Raw genomic sequence first — 16,716 nt, 5'->3', positions numbered from 1 at the left:
AAGCCACCAAGCCAACTTTCGGAAATGTAGCACACAGTAGAAGAAAAATAAGGCAGCATACTCCAAGACCACAAGCCTCATCCAGAGAACGAGGAAACCGTGCCAGAGAATGCTGCAAATCCCACGGGGAGAGCGACCCGGGCACGGTATCCTGATCTCCGGATCCCCACTCCGCTTCCAAAGGGGTATCTCCAAGAAATGAATCAAAGTTCCCGTTGAACCGTAGGTAGAAGTTAAAGTTTAAGCGAATATCCTCCTCGATGCGTACACCCCCGTCCTCTCGGTCCTTGGCCCCCTCCGTCATCGTAAGGCCAAAGTGAGAGGATAGTTGTCAGAATTGAAAGTGAAAATAGTCCAAGCCAGTCGATACACACTATACGAGTTGTGGTGCCGTTCCGAGAGAGATGATGATGATTTTTTTTTTTCAAATGTCTTCGACGCTCAACCCCGAAGCCTGAAAAATTGCTCACACGGGAGGAGGAGAAAGTTGCAATGGCATAAGTAGGTGTCGATAGAAAGTGAGAGGCTTCGGAGTCGAGGTCAAAGAGGTCTACCCTGCTCTCGGAGGCGTGGCTGTCTTTGCAGGTCCGAAGACATCCAAGTGTTGAACTGGGGACGAGAAAAAAGTCGGAGTTTATCAACACCCCTATCTGGGTACTTCTCATGGGGAGTGCCAGAAGGAGGCGGCGATAAAAAGGGGACATCGAAAGTTTGATGTGTCCGGTTGGGGAAAATAGTGTCGATAAGAACGCGTCTATGCGGACATCGAGGAGAGACGCCGAAAAGAAAGTTCGCTTTTGTCGTCGAAATGTCGTTTTGATCGTTCATCGTCGCGAAGGAAAATCAAAGTAAAAGTGCCAATTGGCAAAGGTAGTAAGTGACAAAGGAGATCATTGCGCCGTTATGTGGATGGCAGAAGAGTGACTGACGAATACAGTGTATCCGTCCGCCTCCCTGAGCCATCCATCAGCATAAGCAAGCTGGCATCTTGCTGAGCAGAGACGTAGCTTAGATCATGGCGACGACAACCATACCCAAAGCACCAGCGAGGACGACGCGAGAGGCGTCGAGAACAGAGCCGGCGCCAGGCTTGTCGGTGACCACCGGGGGCTCATCGCCAGGCGCAGTCGTGGTGGCGATGGGGGCGGAGGTGAAGGCAGAGCTAAAGCTCTCGGTGGGGGTCGAGCTAGGGGTAGTGGTGTTGAACTGGGAGGAGGTGACGGTGTGGACCTGGGAAAGGGTCATGGTCTTGGTGAGAGTCGTAGTAGCGGTGCAAGTCGTAGTGCTGCGGCCGTCCTCGGCGAGAGCAAGGGCCGGGAGGACGGCGAAGAGGATCTTGGAGATCTGCATGGCGAGTGGAGTCTGACTTGGGTCGTGTAAGGTGATGTTGGGTGCTGGTGTTGATATCCAAGATTGATATCAGAATTTCTCCCAGAGATCGGACTGCGGTTTGTTGCGTTAAGCGTTTGGAATCAACGGTCGAGCAGTGTCAAGTTGCAGTGATGTGGTGGGTGGTGTTGGTGAAGAGCAATCGCGTGGTGTCGAATGAAGGTGAGTGATACTCGGATCCAAATGCGAGTCTGTGGACGTCAAGAATGAATGAATGTAGGTGCCGCAAGCGGTCAAGCAGGGAGACTTTGCCAACGAAGTCCTGTTCGTGAGAGGGTAGCGAGGGTAAACGAGGTGAAAGAAAGATTGAAAAAGGGTGAAACGCAGGTGTGGTGAGAAGGGGAGGCAAGCTGGGTAGGCAGGGTCACAGTGACACGCAAACACGCGGGCCGTCACAGCCAAGGCCCCAAGTGACGCCGCCAGTGACCAAGTGAGGAGGCCGTTGGCCCGTTGACGCCAGATGGGCCATTTTGGGCGCCGGGCTGTGGGCGGTGGGCGAGGGGCCGAGATTGTTTGTCTGACTTGAGCCAGTGGGCAGACGAAGCTGGGCTGTCCCCAGTTGGCGAACCTGGGCCAAAGTGAGCCCTGGCGGCTGTGAGGCGTTCACAGATGGTACAAGTGACCAAAGAGCGGGTGTTCTGCCCACATCCCGCCATGGCAGGTCCATGTCACTGTTACCTAAGGGGTAGGCGCGCCATACCCAGTAGGGCCCACGAGGCCATTTTAGGCCCAAGACCCAATAGTACCTGTTACATATCTCAGGTAGTATAATAAAGGTATGCAGAGCCTAATACGCGGAAATTAGGGCGCGCGACTTTGTCTGAGCTAGGCGGCGAAAAGGGTGGTGTGGACAGTGGCAACTGGTGGCCAGTTTGCCAAGGGCACGGAGACCATTCGTCTGTCTGGGCGCTGTCGCAACGCCGTTATTACCCGTGAAGATGTCTCCTTCGTGCGTCCGTGTACGAGTAATACTCGGTATTATATGGCGCAGTACGATGCTGATACTGTTCGCTGTTCCATGTCCATCGCGAACAGACAGACTCATCATCACCCCCTCTCTCATGATTTCGTCCTCCCCTCCACGTGCGACGCGCCGCAATCCTGCGCTGAGATCTCCCGGCTTGGCACACTGGAGTCCTCCCGAGTCCCCAGGCAAACCTGCAACCAAGCATGCAAGGGATGCGGAGCTGGAAATTAGGCCAAGGCGCCCCGCGCTTTGGCCGAGTAGAGAGCGTAAATCCAATACGTAAGGCGATGGAATCTTTGCCAGTCGTGAGCTCGCCAGCTCCTGTCCCTTGCGACAGAAGCGCCGAGGTCGAGGGCAAAGAATTGTGCTCAATTTCGGACGCAGCCCTGGCCGCTCCTGATTGGGCCCCACCGTCCCTCCGCCATTGCCTTTCACAAGGAAGGCTAAACCCAAGTTGCCCAGCGACTTCCCTCACTGGTTTTGCTGCCGTCCACCTGACTGGGCAGTCCACCGTCGTTCCTGCATCGCCCGTTCCTGGATCCTTTCCCTCTTAGGAAACTAGTCTGGGGAATGGTAGGAGCCGAATGTGCCCTCGCTGCCGAACTCCACCGTCAACACAAATTCGAAATCACTTGAATCTTATATCGACGTCGTCCCCATTCCCGCGAACCACCTGCCTAGAGCAGTATCCCTTGGAACTGCTGCTGACATAGGAGAATTGCCGCATTCGACATTCCAACTAATAATACTACTAGTATTACACCACGGATATGCGCCGTACTAGCCTGTGCTGAAACGCAGCACGAGGCTGGCCACGTCGCAGGAACACGCAACTGCCTAGCCCAGCTTCCCGGACGATCATCATGCTGGGCGGCTATTACTGCAGAGGTTTTCCATGTCGATCCTTGCAAGGATTAAATATTATGGAGGTTTTGGTGACCTCTAGGACGCCAAGTCACCGCGTCTTTTCATCACATAATACTACTCGTACGAGTACGTGCAACGCCAGCGCATTCATGCAGCCTTGACGTGGCATCGCACAGCATATGCAAATTGTGCCACGTGAGACGACGCCCGGAAGAAGCTGCCATAACGAAAATGCAAGGGCGGGCTTGTTTGAGTCTCTGCTTGCTCTCTCAACCACTCCCGAGTTTTTCCATTTGCGGCTCTTGCTACATCCCCGACGAATAATTCTCGAAGTTCCCCGGCCTTGCCAGCACGTCAACCAGATAAGTGATCTTCCCTACGGGACAGGGCAGCCGCAGCCCATCCCAAGCGCGGGCGACTCCGGATAGTCTCCAAACTCGTTTTGGAGAAAGAAAGAAGAAAATTCCCTGCGACTCCATCGGGTTGGCAATTGTACCCTTGCCCAACAAAGTTCAGCTCACGGTCTCACCGAATCTCCCTAGGCGCGGATGCAGGAAGTGCCTAGCATTTCAAAAGAAGGTTATCCACCAGCAGGTCCACCATGTCATCAGGATTCAGGACGGGGCGTCCAAGGAGTCCCGATATTCGGACAGAGTCCGAATCGAAGCCGTGAAGACCCATGGTAGCGATACCCGAGTCCCAAATGAGGCACTCCACAGGATATTACAGTTTGTCTACCTCCTGCTTCATCAGCTCTTGAGGGAAATATCTTCATCGCAGCCACCGACGTGGCTAGGCCAGTGCACGAGGGTCGGAGGCCGGTGGCCCATGGCTGCTACATAGTTGGGCGTAGAGGACCGAGCTCCGTCATACTACGAGACATATTTACATTCTCGCAGCGCCAAGTCAGCCCCGAGAAGTTCGTGTTCCCCCTTTTCGCCGCTTGGAGCTGGGCAAGAAAATCTTCATCGCCCATGTTCTAAATGACTAGTTTTAGAATCGCCCATCCAGGTATGTTAGTCAAAGTCTGGTGTCCGAATCTCGGAACCGACAAGATGCGCCTAGCAAGCTTGCAATATTAGCCAGGGAGCTTTGATGTGACAAAGCCCTGTGATAGATACGGCTTGCAGTCGTTCCACTGGGAGACCATCGATGCAGTCGCTTTCTCTGCCTTTGACCTAGGTCACAAGAGGATACTGGGGTGAAAACATGATGGTTGTGAAGCTGAAATGTTTGTTCTCTCTGGTGTTACAGATCTCAGTATGCCCACCGTCGCATACTCTTAACAAAATGAAATGGACGTTGTAAATAAGAAATTTATTATGACTAGATTCACTTTGCTAACCTCTTTATCTGGCCATCCTGAGATTGCGGTAGTCGTCCAAAACTCGGGCCATTCAGGGCGCCGAGCCGACTTGTTTGATCAGTCCACCGCGGTGGTACTATGGGCCAGGAACTTGCGGCACAACAAAACAAACAGATTGAATGGGGCCGACCAACTTGCAGAAGAGAACATGCGTCAAAATACAGAGGAATACAATCTAATTATGGTTCCAGAGTCTAGATGTGTAAGGGTATCCAACCATCGCTTCATCATACACATACAATAAACATGCGGAATACCACCCCGGGACTCTGCTGTCCGAGGTTTCCTCGCGCCGCACAGACTCTTCTTAGGCAATCCAATACCAAACCTTCATCCAGACATTCTTAGCCACCGGCACAACATCCCTCGCGGCTAGCTCATCCATCTCCTGCTTGCCCGAGAAGACATCAATCTCGGATATGGGGATGGCGAACTTCCAGTTACGGGTGAAGATCTTGTGGCCGAGGTAGAGCACGAGGAAGATAGGAATAGTGATGTAGGCGGCGATGAAGCCCTCCACATCCCACTGGCCCTTGATGAAGAACTGGAAGCCGTTTGTGAGGGTGAGCAGGGTGATGAGGAAGAGGGTGAAGTACGACAGGTACGGCTGGAAGGGGGTCTTGAAAGGCAGCTCGGAGAGGATGTTGTTGAGCACCATGGCCTTGCGGAAGCGAATGTACGTGATGAGGACGACGATCCAGGCGATGTAGCCCGAGATGGTCGAGATGTTCGAGAACCACGTGAAGACGGTCTCGCCGGACTTGGAGGAGTTGAGGAAGGCCAGCAGCCCAATCGCCCAGGTCGCCAAGACGGCAGCGTAGGGGACACCGTTTCGGTTGGTGCGGCTGAAGATCCGTGGAGCCTGACCTTTGAGGGAGAGCGAGTAGAGGACACGGCTGCCAGAGTAGAGGAAGGAGTTACCGGCGGACCAAGCCGAGGTCAGGACAGCGGCGTTGATGATGTGGTTGAGCACGTCAATGCCGACGTTCTGGATGCCAATAACGAACGGGGAGGCACTGGCGTTGCCCGAGCCCTTGTTGCTCAACAGCTCTTTATTGTTGTAAGGGACCAGGATGCCGATGAGAAGCGAAGAGACACCGTAAAAGATGGCCAGGCGCCAGATGAAGCGACGAGCAGCCTTAGGGATATTGCGTCGAGGAGCGACCGTCTCACCAGCCGCAGTGGCGATGAGCTCGGGAGAGGTGATGAAGGCGAACCCAGCCGCGGCGAAGGCGTGCCAGTAGGCGAGGAAGTTGCCCGTAGCCCCCTTCGCGCCGTACTCTTTGAAGGCGCCTGGGTTCTTCCAGTAGGTGAAGCCGCGTACTTTGGTCTGGTTCGGCCCGCCGCCAAAAAAGATGACGATGCCAAGGATGATGAGACCCATAATGGTGATGAACTTGATGCTGGCAAACCAGAACTCGGCCTCGCCAAACAGGCTGACGGCGAGGATGTTGAGCAGCAGCATGACGACGAGGACAATCGCAATCCACACGGCAATGTGTACCGGGGGTTCCCAATATGAGATGACGATTCCGGCAGCGACGGCCTCGGCGCCGACAAGTATCGAGTACGCATACCAGTAGTTCCAGCCAGCGGCAAAGGCCAGACTAGGATCGACAAAGCGGTTGACAAAGTAGGGAACAGTGATACCGCGCATGGGTAGATAGGTGGCAATCTCGGCGAGGATATTCATAACGCAGTAGACAACCATCATCATAGACAGGTAGCCCATGAAGAGAGGCGCGGGACCAGTGTCGCCAAGAATGGCGCCGGAGCCGACGAAGAGACCTGTGCCAATGGCACCACCTATGGAAGAGGTTAGCCCCCAGTGGCGGCGGGAAGGAATCTTGGCCTCGGCGACCGGGCGCACGACTTACCGAGAGCCAGGAACTGGATGTGACGACTCTTGAGACCACGCTCCAGCTGGGCGCCCTCGCCGGCCAGACTGAACTCGGTTTGTCCCTCGGGGTAAGGGGACTCGACATCGTGGCTGTCGGTGGGCACACTGCCCATGTATTCCTTTTCCGCCCCCATGGTGTGAAGGACGGTGAGTCGACGAGTCGAAGCTCGAGTGCTTGCAGGGAATGGCGGTGGACCGAAGCTCGCCTGGGGTCAGATTATTAGATTATTTGCGATGGTTGACGCTCTGGGCTTGCGCTCGGGAGGTGACCAGAAAGGTTGAAGTTTCTGGCTGCGGCAAGGGGATACTAATAAAGCACGCAGAGTTCAAGAGCTGAGGAGATGAGGGAGCCTGGGCAACCGGGCGTAGATAAGCCGTGGACCTGTTGCCCATCCATTGCCATCCATGGGAACGTGGCTTGCATACGGAACCTGGGGGGGCCTGGGGGGCCACGGGACGGCCGAGCGAATTACCGACCAGGCTACTCGTATCAAACTATCCATAAGTGGTGCTAGTATTAGTACGAGTACTACGACGAGTGAGTGCTGTTGGTCTGTCAGGCTGTTGGCAGACTCCTGTTGGCAAGCTAGCTGGAGACTGGAGGAGTCACTGCGCTCGGGCGGCCCAACCCCCAGGCAGGCCGAAGCCGGGCGCCGGCACGAGAACAATTCTCGAAGCTAAACTAAACTGATAAAGTGCGAGAGGCGCACGCGGTGACGCGGGGGAGCCGAGATCCATCATCCCCCGCATGCGTTTGCATCGTTCGATGCACCGATGCACATCACGCCCTGCCAGCAACGACAACCGACTCCTTCAATACTGTAGGTCCATGGACGCATGGACGCAGGGTCACAGGGCCGCGTGCTCACGATAGTATTATCTCGTAGCGTCGTCGTACGATACCCCGAGCTGCAGCGAGAGATTTAACCCCTATCTCTGACCGCGCCAGTGGCCTGAGGCTCCCCAGGAGCATCCGTTCGCGTCGGCGGCGTATTAAAGAGGGGTGGACTCGGAGATGCCAAGGACGTCTAGTCTCCTTCCAGGCTTAGCTGGGCCCATTGTGGGGTTTAGCTGGTGCTGTGGATGATGGGCTTCTGCGTCACTGCCCCAACCGGCCAATCAGATCCCCGCAACCTTCGCCCCAAGAGCCCCCAGAGCCCCCAACAATCACCAGCAACCCTCTTGCGACCCTTGGGCCCTTTGTCTTCCTCAGACTCTCCAGGCGTCCCAGACTTTTTGCCTTGGGTCCCCGTGGGAGCGCCAACCATGACAAGGTGAAACCACTATCTCCCGGTATCGGTAGCCGTCGCTTGCCATTACGTAGTTTTGCGCATTGTGGCCTTGTGACAGGCCGAATGGAGGCCCAAGATTCTCAGCTTCGCTGTGATAGGGCGCAATCAAGGACAAGATTTGACTCAGGCATCGCGGCACCCAAACCCAAACACGAGTTGCCTTTCGCCTTGTCTCGGATCCCGGGCTTAGCCTGACATCAAAGGCAAGCTGCAGCCTGCATCAAAGCCCCTCACATCAACCCAATCTTCTAGCCTCAACCTAGAAACCTTCCAGCCAGGGACCTAATCGTAGCGCGAATGCATAATGCTATTACCCGGAACTCTGGTCATTCATACCTGTTCAACCTTTGAGCTACGCACGTAGTAGTGTAGGCCTATCATTTCTTCTTCCCCAGAATCTTAGATCCAGCGGGCCGTGAACCTTGACGTGGCTTGCCCCTCTTCGACACCCACAAAAGCGGATAACAATGTCGTCGTAAACCTTATCGGGATCTTTGATGAAGAAAAACATCCAGTATACGGCATGCCTCGTACTCGTACGTTCGTCAGCACCGACTGTCTGCCATGCAAGCTATTCGAGTGCGAGTATGACTTTTGTCACCGCTGCATCTTGGCGTCTTGGTGTACGGAAAAATATCGTCGAATCATTATTAGGCATATCAGCCACTCTAGACGCCGTCTACTAGCCGATAGCCGCAAATTCAACCTCAATGAGGACTGTGCCTCAATACTCTCGGCGCTCACGCATGAAAACTATTGCTTTTGGGACAAGTCGGCGGTCGACCAAAGCTTCTTTCTTTAGCTGTACTATAGTGGAGGTGCTGACAGAACTGCCAGTGGGGTTTATGAGACCTGCTTGAGGGATCAGCAACTTCTTTGAGACAGTTGACAGACTGATGGGTTGAAAACTCTTCAACTATTAATAATCAAAGCCAACAAAGTCCTCGAGAATATCGTTGACTCAACCAAAGTAGCCACCACACGCACCCGTCCTCACGATCATAAAGGTGCGAGACGGGGCAGCATGATCCAGACCCTTTTCATTCAGCTCGTGGTGTTATTTTTCCCAGCCAAAAAAAAAAAAGCCCCGGGGGGGGGGAGGCAATAATTACCCCATTGCCGCAGCAAGATTGACTGTCGCGGCCGCGACAGCCCTCGTTGAAATATACCGCCTGCCAAGCAGATTTCCACATGCCAGTCACAAAGACTAGCAACGCGTGGGAGCATAGAAGGGCACCTCTTGTATCTCAAAAACTAACCCTGACATTAAGTAGGTGCCTAGGCAAAGCGGCTTCCTAAAAGGCATGCTGGGGCGACTTGAAAAGTGCTGAGCCACAGCTTCTAGCTTTACCCATTCGAAGGGGAGCAACCTTTTCCGATCTGATCGACGATTGGTCTATTCAAGGCGTTCTGTTCGGCAATCAGTAAGAAATTCATATAGGAGCTTTTGAAATACGAAAGATTATGCCTTCGCAATAGCTAAATGGGAAGGTTGAGGCCATCGTTGTGGAAGGACGAGAGTAGCGAGGGTAGCCTCTCCGGCCAAGAGGCCCCGGAGGGCCCTCGAGGTCAACAGCATCAGAGGCTAACCGCAGCCCTCGTAATTAGAGGCATCGCCAGTATCAATGATATCCTTTATAATCAACGTAGCTTTGCCTATTCCTTAGTGCCGCATCATCGCCAGCAACACGGCTTTGTGCCGTCTCTGGTAACCCCTCGCTAGGAGATGGCTCGGCGACACACCAACGTCGTACAGCTGTAGAAACAGTAGCAGTAGAGTCTTCTTGATTTTCAAATCACTGTAATCGAGCCTGTGGTGCTATTTCTTTGTATCCTTTCGTTCGTGAGAAGATCTGGTGTATGAGTCGATATTAAGATGAGCGTTCCTGGAGATACTGGGAGTGTCGAAATCCGATACGCAAGATCGAAAGATAAATCCGTTCTGTTGTCCGATTCTCAACCATAGGCTAGCCATGGGAGGGTGTTAGTCAACTGAACTCCCCTCCCGGGTTCGAAAGAAAGGAATAACTATAGAAGCAGATAAGCCTCGTGGTACAAGTTGACCGAATAAAAAGGCTCTCGGAGAGATCCTGTCATGTTGGTGGGGGCGAAAAGTTTTCCATATCGTGACAGTTGGGCTAATCGAGCACCAAAGGCGGCCTGTAAAGAAGTTCGTGGGAACTATCGAGCCATCAGGCGATTACATGTCAATCGATTGTATTTAGCTGTGCTCTCACCAGCGAGACGTTGAAAGGGCCAGTCTCAGCTTTTGCATCAACCAGAACCCACGTTTCAAAAGTCCCTACCTAACTACGTGATCTGTGCCGACCTTGCGTGCTCTCCAGCCTGCCAACCAACAGTGCTGTAGCCGTACGACTCTTATATCCCGTATTACATGGCTCGCCTCCCTTCGCCAGGAGTATTTGCTCCGGGCAAATTTGTAAGCACATCTTAATGATAGTTCAAAATCGCTCACCGCCCACAAAATTTTACATCTCCATGTGGTTCTCTCCAGTCTTGGACCGGGAAGGGTATGCGCTGAGATGGATCACGAGAAAGTTTCCTCGTGAATCCTCGGCGTAGCAGGTCTGGAGCATGCGAGATTGGGCCATATTTGTGGTCCAGAGAGCACATATTGATAGGTCTAAGTCATAGATGGTCATCGAATCCATAGAGGCGTCGGATGGCGTTGGTCTTCATGAGACACTAGATGATAAGCGTGGCGTAGAACAAAGACGATGAAGAGTGGCAAGTGAATGTTCATCGATCACTGGGAGAGCTGCTTGTGGCAGTGCATCCGATCTGCAGGAGATCGCCTGGCGGGACGATCTTTGACCGTGGCCCGGTAGTCATTCAACGGCGATCCACCTATAAGCTTGCCATGTCTTCGTACTGCGTAGGACGAGGTGGTGTTAACGCGTGGCATCCGGTTCGTGGCAATGGTGGCGTTGGAAGCATCCGTTGTGGCTCATGCGAACCGCACCACTGGGGGGAGCTTTGTAACCCAGAGATATGGGTCATGGTGGATATGGAAATCATAGTCCCCGATTCTAGCTCGCCATTGGGACCCTTGAAATCGGGGGCGAGTCAACACGCTTGAGCGTGGGGACTGGGGAGGCTCGCGTCAAAGGGTCGGCCGACCCATTGCGCCACATCCGGCCCTCAATGGCACCGAGTGTGGTGGTTGTGGTCAGCTTGTATTGGTAGCGGCAGTGGACTCTGGAGGGGCTGAGAATAATATCTGTCGGGTTGGACCCTGGCTGTCCACGTTGCGCAGTGTGTCATGGAAGGCGGGACTCTGTCTCTCCTCAGCAGGTTCGTGACAAGTTCACGGGTGGAGCCCATAGTGAACCAGCTTGTCGATGATGATGTCGTCGAGAACGCCCAGAAGTCTTTGTCGCTGTTCCGAGAGCTCTTGACCGGCATCGAAGAACCCGGGTAATTGGGGCAGTCTTGCTGCCAGTGCCAGTGAGGTGGAGGGTCCCCAAGGCGACCGGTCCACCAGGTGGGCTCTCGGATCTCAAGAAGTCGAGACGTTTCGATGGTGAGCGGCTAACGTGACAGGCTGCTGTTGCGCTGCCACTTACGTCAGAGGCTCCGAACTTGCCGTAGATTGGGCTCGTGCCTAGATCTTCCCGAAGTCTCGTCTCGGCCAACGACCTCTGCCAAGGTTGGCACGTAGAATAGAAGAGAATGCAAGCGAGAAGGACAGAATTCGAAAGAACATGTCCGCAACTTGGGGTAGAAGTTGTTTTCCAGGGGACTTTCCATAGTGACATCGTGAGAAGGAAAAGCGGGCCCGACTATTGAAACTGCTGGCCTATCACGCCGTGTATGGAGCTTTTGCTCCGACCCATTTGGGCTGGAAGACGTTGACGGGGCCCCCCGATCTCACAGGGACCACCACTGCCACTTACCGTAATATCGACCACACACGGCTGCTTGACGCTCAGGGCATATAGCGTGTGCACAATATTTGCCTGCCAAGATGTCTTTTCTTTTCTTAGATGATGTGCTCCAATAGCCACCTGCCATGTCTCCTGTTAACCTGGCTTGAAGACTTGCCACGGTCCACGTCCGAGTCGCTCCCCTTTCACCGGAGCCACGGCCGCTGTGGGTGAGGCGAGACCACTGCCGACAAGCCCAGGCAAAAGCCCAGCCTACCCGCCGCCTTCTTTTAGCTCCGGCCCGAGCCCTGGACGGCGGTGGCGACCGTTGTTCCGTATAAGCAGCCGGACTCCGCTATAAACAGCTTCTTAAACCAACAACCTCCGGTCAGTCCCATCTCGTTCAAATCTTCCTTCAATCTCCAATTACTGACTTCTGGAAGGCCTCCATTATTCAGGGCCCCCTCTCTGGAGGCTTTACAAAGACAACACCATTGATGTTGGTGTGTAGGGGCCTTACCCCTTGATCCCTCTAGGGAACACCCACCATCGGGATAAATGTGCACGCAGCATATGGCGAGATGCGCAGTCTGCGGAAAGGAATATCTCGCCTTAGTTGCATTCTGTCACGACTTTCGCCCGCCGCTGCATGCCTGTCCCAACGGACTGATCATCCTGCGTGATGATATGCGTGACGGACATTGTCCCAGCCCAGTCTGCCCGAATAGCGTAGGGGGCGGTTGTTCCCTCATGTAAATCTTCCTCCGAAACCCACGATATTGGCTATGGGAAAAGCGAACGAATCCGGCCGTGGGAACGCGGGTCGGTCAATGGAGCTCAGAGTTTCTGGCCACTTGGCGACACTTCGACAACCTGATCAACACCCTCATACTTCGGGACTTCGAAATCGTACTTCTTGGCAATGGAAGGGGGTACAAAGCTGTAAATACACGAATCAGCCAACTGTATAGAGAGAATAATCGATAATAAAGGTGCGTACCGTCCACCAATAAAGTGGCGCCCCGTGAAATGGTTTACCAGCGGTTTGGGAGCCGTCAGGCTAACAAGAGTTGCAGGCATAAACTGGCTACCTAGGCCTGACTGCGGAGGTCCCTCCTCAATGTTCCAAGACGACGGAGCGTCCACGGAAGTGACTGGTTTCTTTGTCTCTTCCAGAGCCTTAATTACCGCTCGAAAAGGCTCCCGAACCTCTCCGGAAAAGCTAAAGCCTGGAGGAGCAAACGTCAGAGCTGGTATTCCAATACCGGGTAAAGTGGGCACAAACCGAAAATAGCATCTACAACATGGTCTGTGGAAGCCAAGGCAGACGGGAAATCATCAATAAAAGGGACGTCTAGATCCTCCAGCTGCTTAGAGAGTCGCTGGTTACAAAATTAGCAACTATACCTAGAATCTCGCTATGGAAATAGGTCGGGCCCTAGACTTCTAGGTCTGGGAAAATTGAAAAGGTAATAAAAAATGGGGGTTTTCATCTTTATCGAAACGGGTACACATCACAAAGCATACCTGATACAGCTCATTCTTGCTTCGCTTGGGATAGAATATGGTGGGTTTATATCCATAAAAGAAGAGGTGACGGGCGGCAACAAGCCCGTCTCCACCTGGTTCCGGTTAGAAATGGCGTTCTGGACATCGGGTTTCCTGGCGTACCGTTGTTTCCCGGACCACATGCCACAAGGACTCTGGGCCCCTTATCCAGAGGTTGGACCCGGTAGACTGGCTTCATGGTGAGCTTTACCACGCCGGCCAAACCGCGGTGCACTGACCAGCCTGTGACACGGACAGCCCCGCCAGTTCCATGAGCTGATCGATGGAGAATGCGCAGGTGCTCATGAGTTCTTGATCGAGAGCCGCGGCGGCTTTCGCTCCCAAAGTCTGGGGATTCAAATCAGCCGACATCACACATTTATTCGGGCTTTGCAGTTGGACTTTCGAATGAGAATCTGGAGACCGGCGGTTCGTACCTTCATGGCCATGTTGATTTCTATAGCAGACTGGTCAATCTAAGATTTTATAGTATACTTCGTACGGTACTAAGACAGGTCTGAGAAATAAAATCGCAGGATTGAGATTGAGTATGCGTACGGATGCGTCGATCGGTGCTGATTTGGTGTCTGAGTGTTGGATTGACATCACACTGACACATTGACCACAAGGCGATCAAACCGTCCATGCCAACCATCTGGGTGGGGAGGATGAATGCGCTCAGTCACTGGCCACTGTGGCTGACGCGCCGTGGCACGACGGAGGCCGGCAAAACCACGGCGCCGACCCAAAAATTATCCCCAAACCACCAAAGCTTCGTCGCGACGATCCATCTTCAACGACCGCCAATCCGCCTTCCGGTAAGAAGCCATGGTCGTCAAAATCCGTCTCGCCCGCTTCGGGCGCCGCAATTGGCCCCATTACAACATCGTTGTTGCCCACGCCCGGTGCGCTCTCCGCCTTGATCCCGCCGAAGAACGCCCCCCTTACTAACATGTCGACGTGGATAACAGGACAGCACGCAACTCCAAGCCCCTCGAGGTTCTCGGCACCTACGACCCCGTCCCTAAGCCCGACCCTTACGGCAACCCCAAGAGTCTTCACAAAGACATCAACCTCGACATCTCGCGCGCAAAGTACTGGATCGGTGTCGGCGCCCAGCCCACAGACCGAATGTGGGGGATCCTTTCGATGGCTGGTGTGCTGCCCAAGAAGAAGTTTGAGCCCTCGAAACAAGAGCCTCTTCCTCCCGTGGAGGTTGACAAGGTGCGGATCCGCTAGAGTGTGAGGAGAGGACACGACTGCCTCAAATCCGCCAGGGGGCTGTCAAGAGATGGGGATTCGCGAGGGGATCGTCAATGGATGGGGAAGTGCTGAGGTGTACGATACGTGTAAAGCATTGTACGGCGTTTGCTTGGGTATGAGGCTTTTCAAATGGCCCATTAGAGATCATGGACATTAGTTATTTTGTCAGATATACATGGCCGACTTGAAGTCGCCGGGTGGGGACAATGTCCTACAAAAACACGAGTAAAATTTACGACACTTGGTCGCATATGGAATATCACGTTTTGAAACCATGTTTTATATCTTGCTCTACTGTTATAGTCGTAGGCAGTCAAACGAGTGGTGTTTCTAAAAGTAATTGGTCTCCGTATGTCGCCCTCTTAAGACGCCAGTCCCCTGGTCGTGCAACCGCATGGCCGCTTTCAAACTCCGCCAATGCAGTGCCGTCAAATCATGAAACTCCTATATCCCGGCTGTATGTTTATGAATATGAAAAATGATCGTAAGGAATTTCCGATATGAAGTTTAATGTCCCACAGCAAAGAAAATGTTCATGATCAAGCACACCGACATGACCACGATGCCGTATATGGCTATGACGAGGCTGAGCTTGCGCAATAGCCCATGGTCGATGTGCTCCATGTCCCACCGCCATTTCCTCCGCCATCGCCAGGTGGTACCGTGGGCGCTGGCTTCAGATCCCACGCTGCGCAGACTGGCAGTACTCTGTGCCAAGCCGCCCGAGTCCTCAACGTCGGACCCGCCAGCATCATCCATGTCGTCGTCCTCCTTCATGAGTCGTTGGTGATGAATGCTGTCCGGGTCGCTAATCTTATAGTAAAAAAGTCCAGGGAGAATGAAGCTAATAGCTGTCGAGCCAGTGCTGCCGACAAAGGCAAGCACGCGGTCGAGACTGCTCACAGAGAGAGCGGCAATGTAAGCTAGCGTTAGAATAAGAGTAGTCAGAAGCGCAAAACGCCCGTCCGACATGGTAGCAACTCCCCCGTGGTCGCTCCTCGGGGCGGCTGGCGTATTGAGTAGCGGCGAAGCGGTGCGGCCGTTAGATCGGTTTCGATTCGGGCGCCACTTGAGGACTGCATCGAGAGACGCTCGGCATGGGTGCACCTGGAGAGGAATAGAGAACAGAACCAGGACAACAATGGCAGCCTTTCCGATCGTCGATGCAACGCCGGTGGGATCTGGGAGGGATTAGACACAAGCAATTCCTAAGAGACCGGTCCAAACTCACACATAGAAACAATGTTAGCTACAACAGAGTTTCCAAAGGTGATGTAGCCCGTAATCGAGACCACAATGTAAATTGAACCAGCTATGCCAATACTGGATCCAATGACGCCGATGATACTCGACGGCGAGTAGTCCTTGATCTCGTTCATGATGGAGAACATCTGTATAACAGGTAAGCACAAGCCGCAGTATAAGCACAGGGGAACCAACATTCTGATGACATGTATAAGCAAACACTACAACAGGGAGCGCGCTCAGCGTTTCCACCACACCGGCCCATTCAATGACTCGGATGTCACTAGGGTCGGCATGGGGGTCCGCGGCAAAATGATAAATGACCAAGACGATGAGATATCCGATGGAGACTAGGGCAACGATGCTGGTGTATTTAAGTGAGTCGAGTCTCCTCAGAAAGCTCAATGGGATGACAAGGAGCATGAAGGCCGTTATCCAGAAATGACGGTCGATGAGGTACGGATACTGCCCAGCATGGCCGTCGAAGCCGCGAACAACACCGGGCATGAGGTCGCCGATGATAATCATGTAGGAAACACCGACCCCAAAGCACTTGACGGCAATGGCCAAGTCGAATAGAACCGCCGCGTTCGGGTAGGTGATCTGGGACAGGGCGAAGAAGGAAGAAGTCCCCCGATCGAGGTATCGAGCGCACTTGGACTGTAGATAAAGACCAAACGCAGAGCACATTCCGGACCACAATATGAGAATAACGCCGAGCATGATACCCGTGTGCGATAATACCGACGGCATAGCGAGCGTTCCGGCACCAACAACTATTCACGCCACCCCGTTAGCAGTGGGTCGCAAGAGACCTGGGGCAAAGTAGCTTACTAGTATTCAGCAGATTGACGATGCTGCTAAGCATCGAAGCCTGGCCTCCGCCATGGCGGACGTCTTTGCCGCGGCGTCGTGCTCTACAAAGATAATCAAGGTCAGCGATGCGCGGCTCTTATGCGGCGAAACCAGGTCCTCCTCACCTCGCCATGTTG

The 16,716-nt window shown here is 53.7% G+C and overlaps 5 protein-coding genes across 5 annotated transcripts; 1 reads left to right on the top strand and 4 right to left on the bottom strand.

The window, feature by feature from the left end:
* Positions 1 to 1,008: 1,008 nt before the first annotated feature.
* Positions 1,009 to 1,350, bottom strand: ACO1O0_005259 (uncharacterized protein; the record flags this gene model as incomplete). The annotated part of the gene is made up of 2 exons (XM_083194684.1): positions 1,009 to 1,230; positions 1,324 to 1,350. The coding sequence occupies 2 exons, from the start codon at positions 1,348 to 1,350 to the stop codon at positions 1,009 to 1,011; spliced, it is 249 nt and encodes an 82-aa protein (XP_083049597.1).
* A 3,546-nt stretch (positions 1,351 to 4,896) lies between these two features.
* Positions 4,897 to 6,623, bottom strand: ACO1O0_005258 (uncharacterized protein; the record flags this gene model as incomplete). Its single annotated transcript, XM_083194683.1, has 2 exons — positions 4,897 to 6,395; positions 6,467 to 6,623. 2 exons carry the CDS (start codon positions 6,621 to 6,623, stop codon positions 4,897 to 4,899), a joined length of 1,656 nt encoding a protein of 551 aa, XP_083049596.1.
* Positions 6,624 to 12,505: 5,882 nt separating this feature from the next.
* Positions 12,506 to 13,415, bottom strand: ACO1O0_005257 (NADHX epimerase; the record flags this gene model as incomplete). Its single annotated transcript, XM_083194682.1, has 5 exons — positions 12,506 to 12,608; positions 12,669 to 12,897; positions 12,954 to 13,050; positions 13,196 to 13,290; positions 13,340 to 13,415. The coding sequence occupies 5 exons, from the start codon at positions 13,413 to 13,415 to the stop codon at positions 12,506 to 12,508; spliced, it is 600 nt and encodes a 199-aa protein (XP_083049595.1).
* Positions 13,416 to 14,044: 629 nt separating this feature from the next.
* Positions 14,045 to 14,455, top strand: MRPS16 (mitochondrial 37S ribosomal protein bS16m; the record flags this gene model as incomplete). The annotated part of the gene is made up of 2 exons (XM_083194681.1): positions 14,045 to 14,121; positions 14,188 to 14,455. 2 exons carry the CDS (start codon positions 14,045 to 14,047, stop codon positions 14,453 to 14,455), a joined length of 345 nt encoding a protein of 114 aa, XP_083049594.1.
* A 531-nt stretch (positions 14,456 to 14,986) lies between these two features.
* On the bottom strand, positions 14,987 to 16,712 carry ACO1O0_005255 (aspartate/glutamate transporter; the record flags this gene model as incomplete). Its single annotated transcript, XM_083194680.1, has 5 exons — positions 14,987 to 15,660; positions 15,804 to 15,870; positions 15,947 to 16,500; positions 16,559 to 16,641; positions 16,705 to 16,712. 5 exons carry the CDS (start codon positions 16,710 to 16,712, stop codon positions 14,987 to 14,989), a joined length of 1,386 nt encoding a protein of 461 aa, XP_083049593.1.
* Between the last annotated feature and the right edge of the window lie 4 nt (positions 16,713 to 16,716).

This window comes from Amphichorda felina (genome assembly GCF_050947745.1).
Source record: "Amphichorda felina strain 45539 chromosome Unknown scaffold_5, whole genome shotgun sequence".
Taxonomy (NCBI): domain Eukaryota; kingdom Fungi; phylum Ascomycota; class Sordariomycetes; order Hypocreales; family Bionectriaceae; genus Amphichorda; species Amphichorda felina.
The sequence above is the reverse complement of the archived record's forward strand: the minus strand, read 5'-3'. Positions and strand labels throughout refer to the sequence as shown.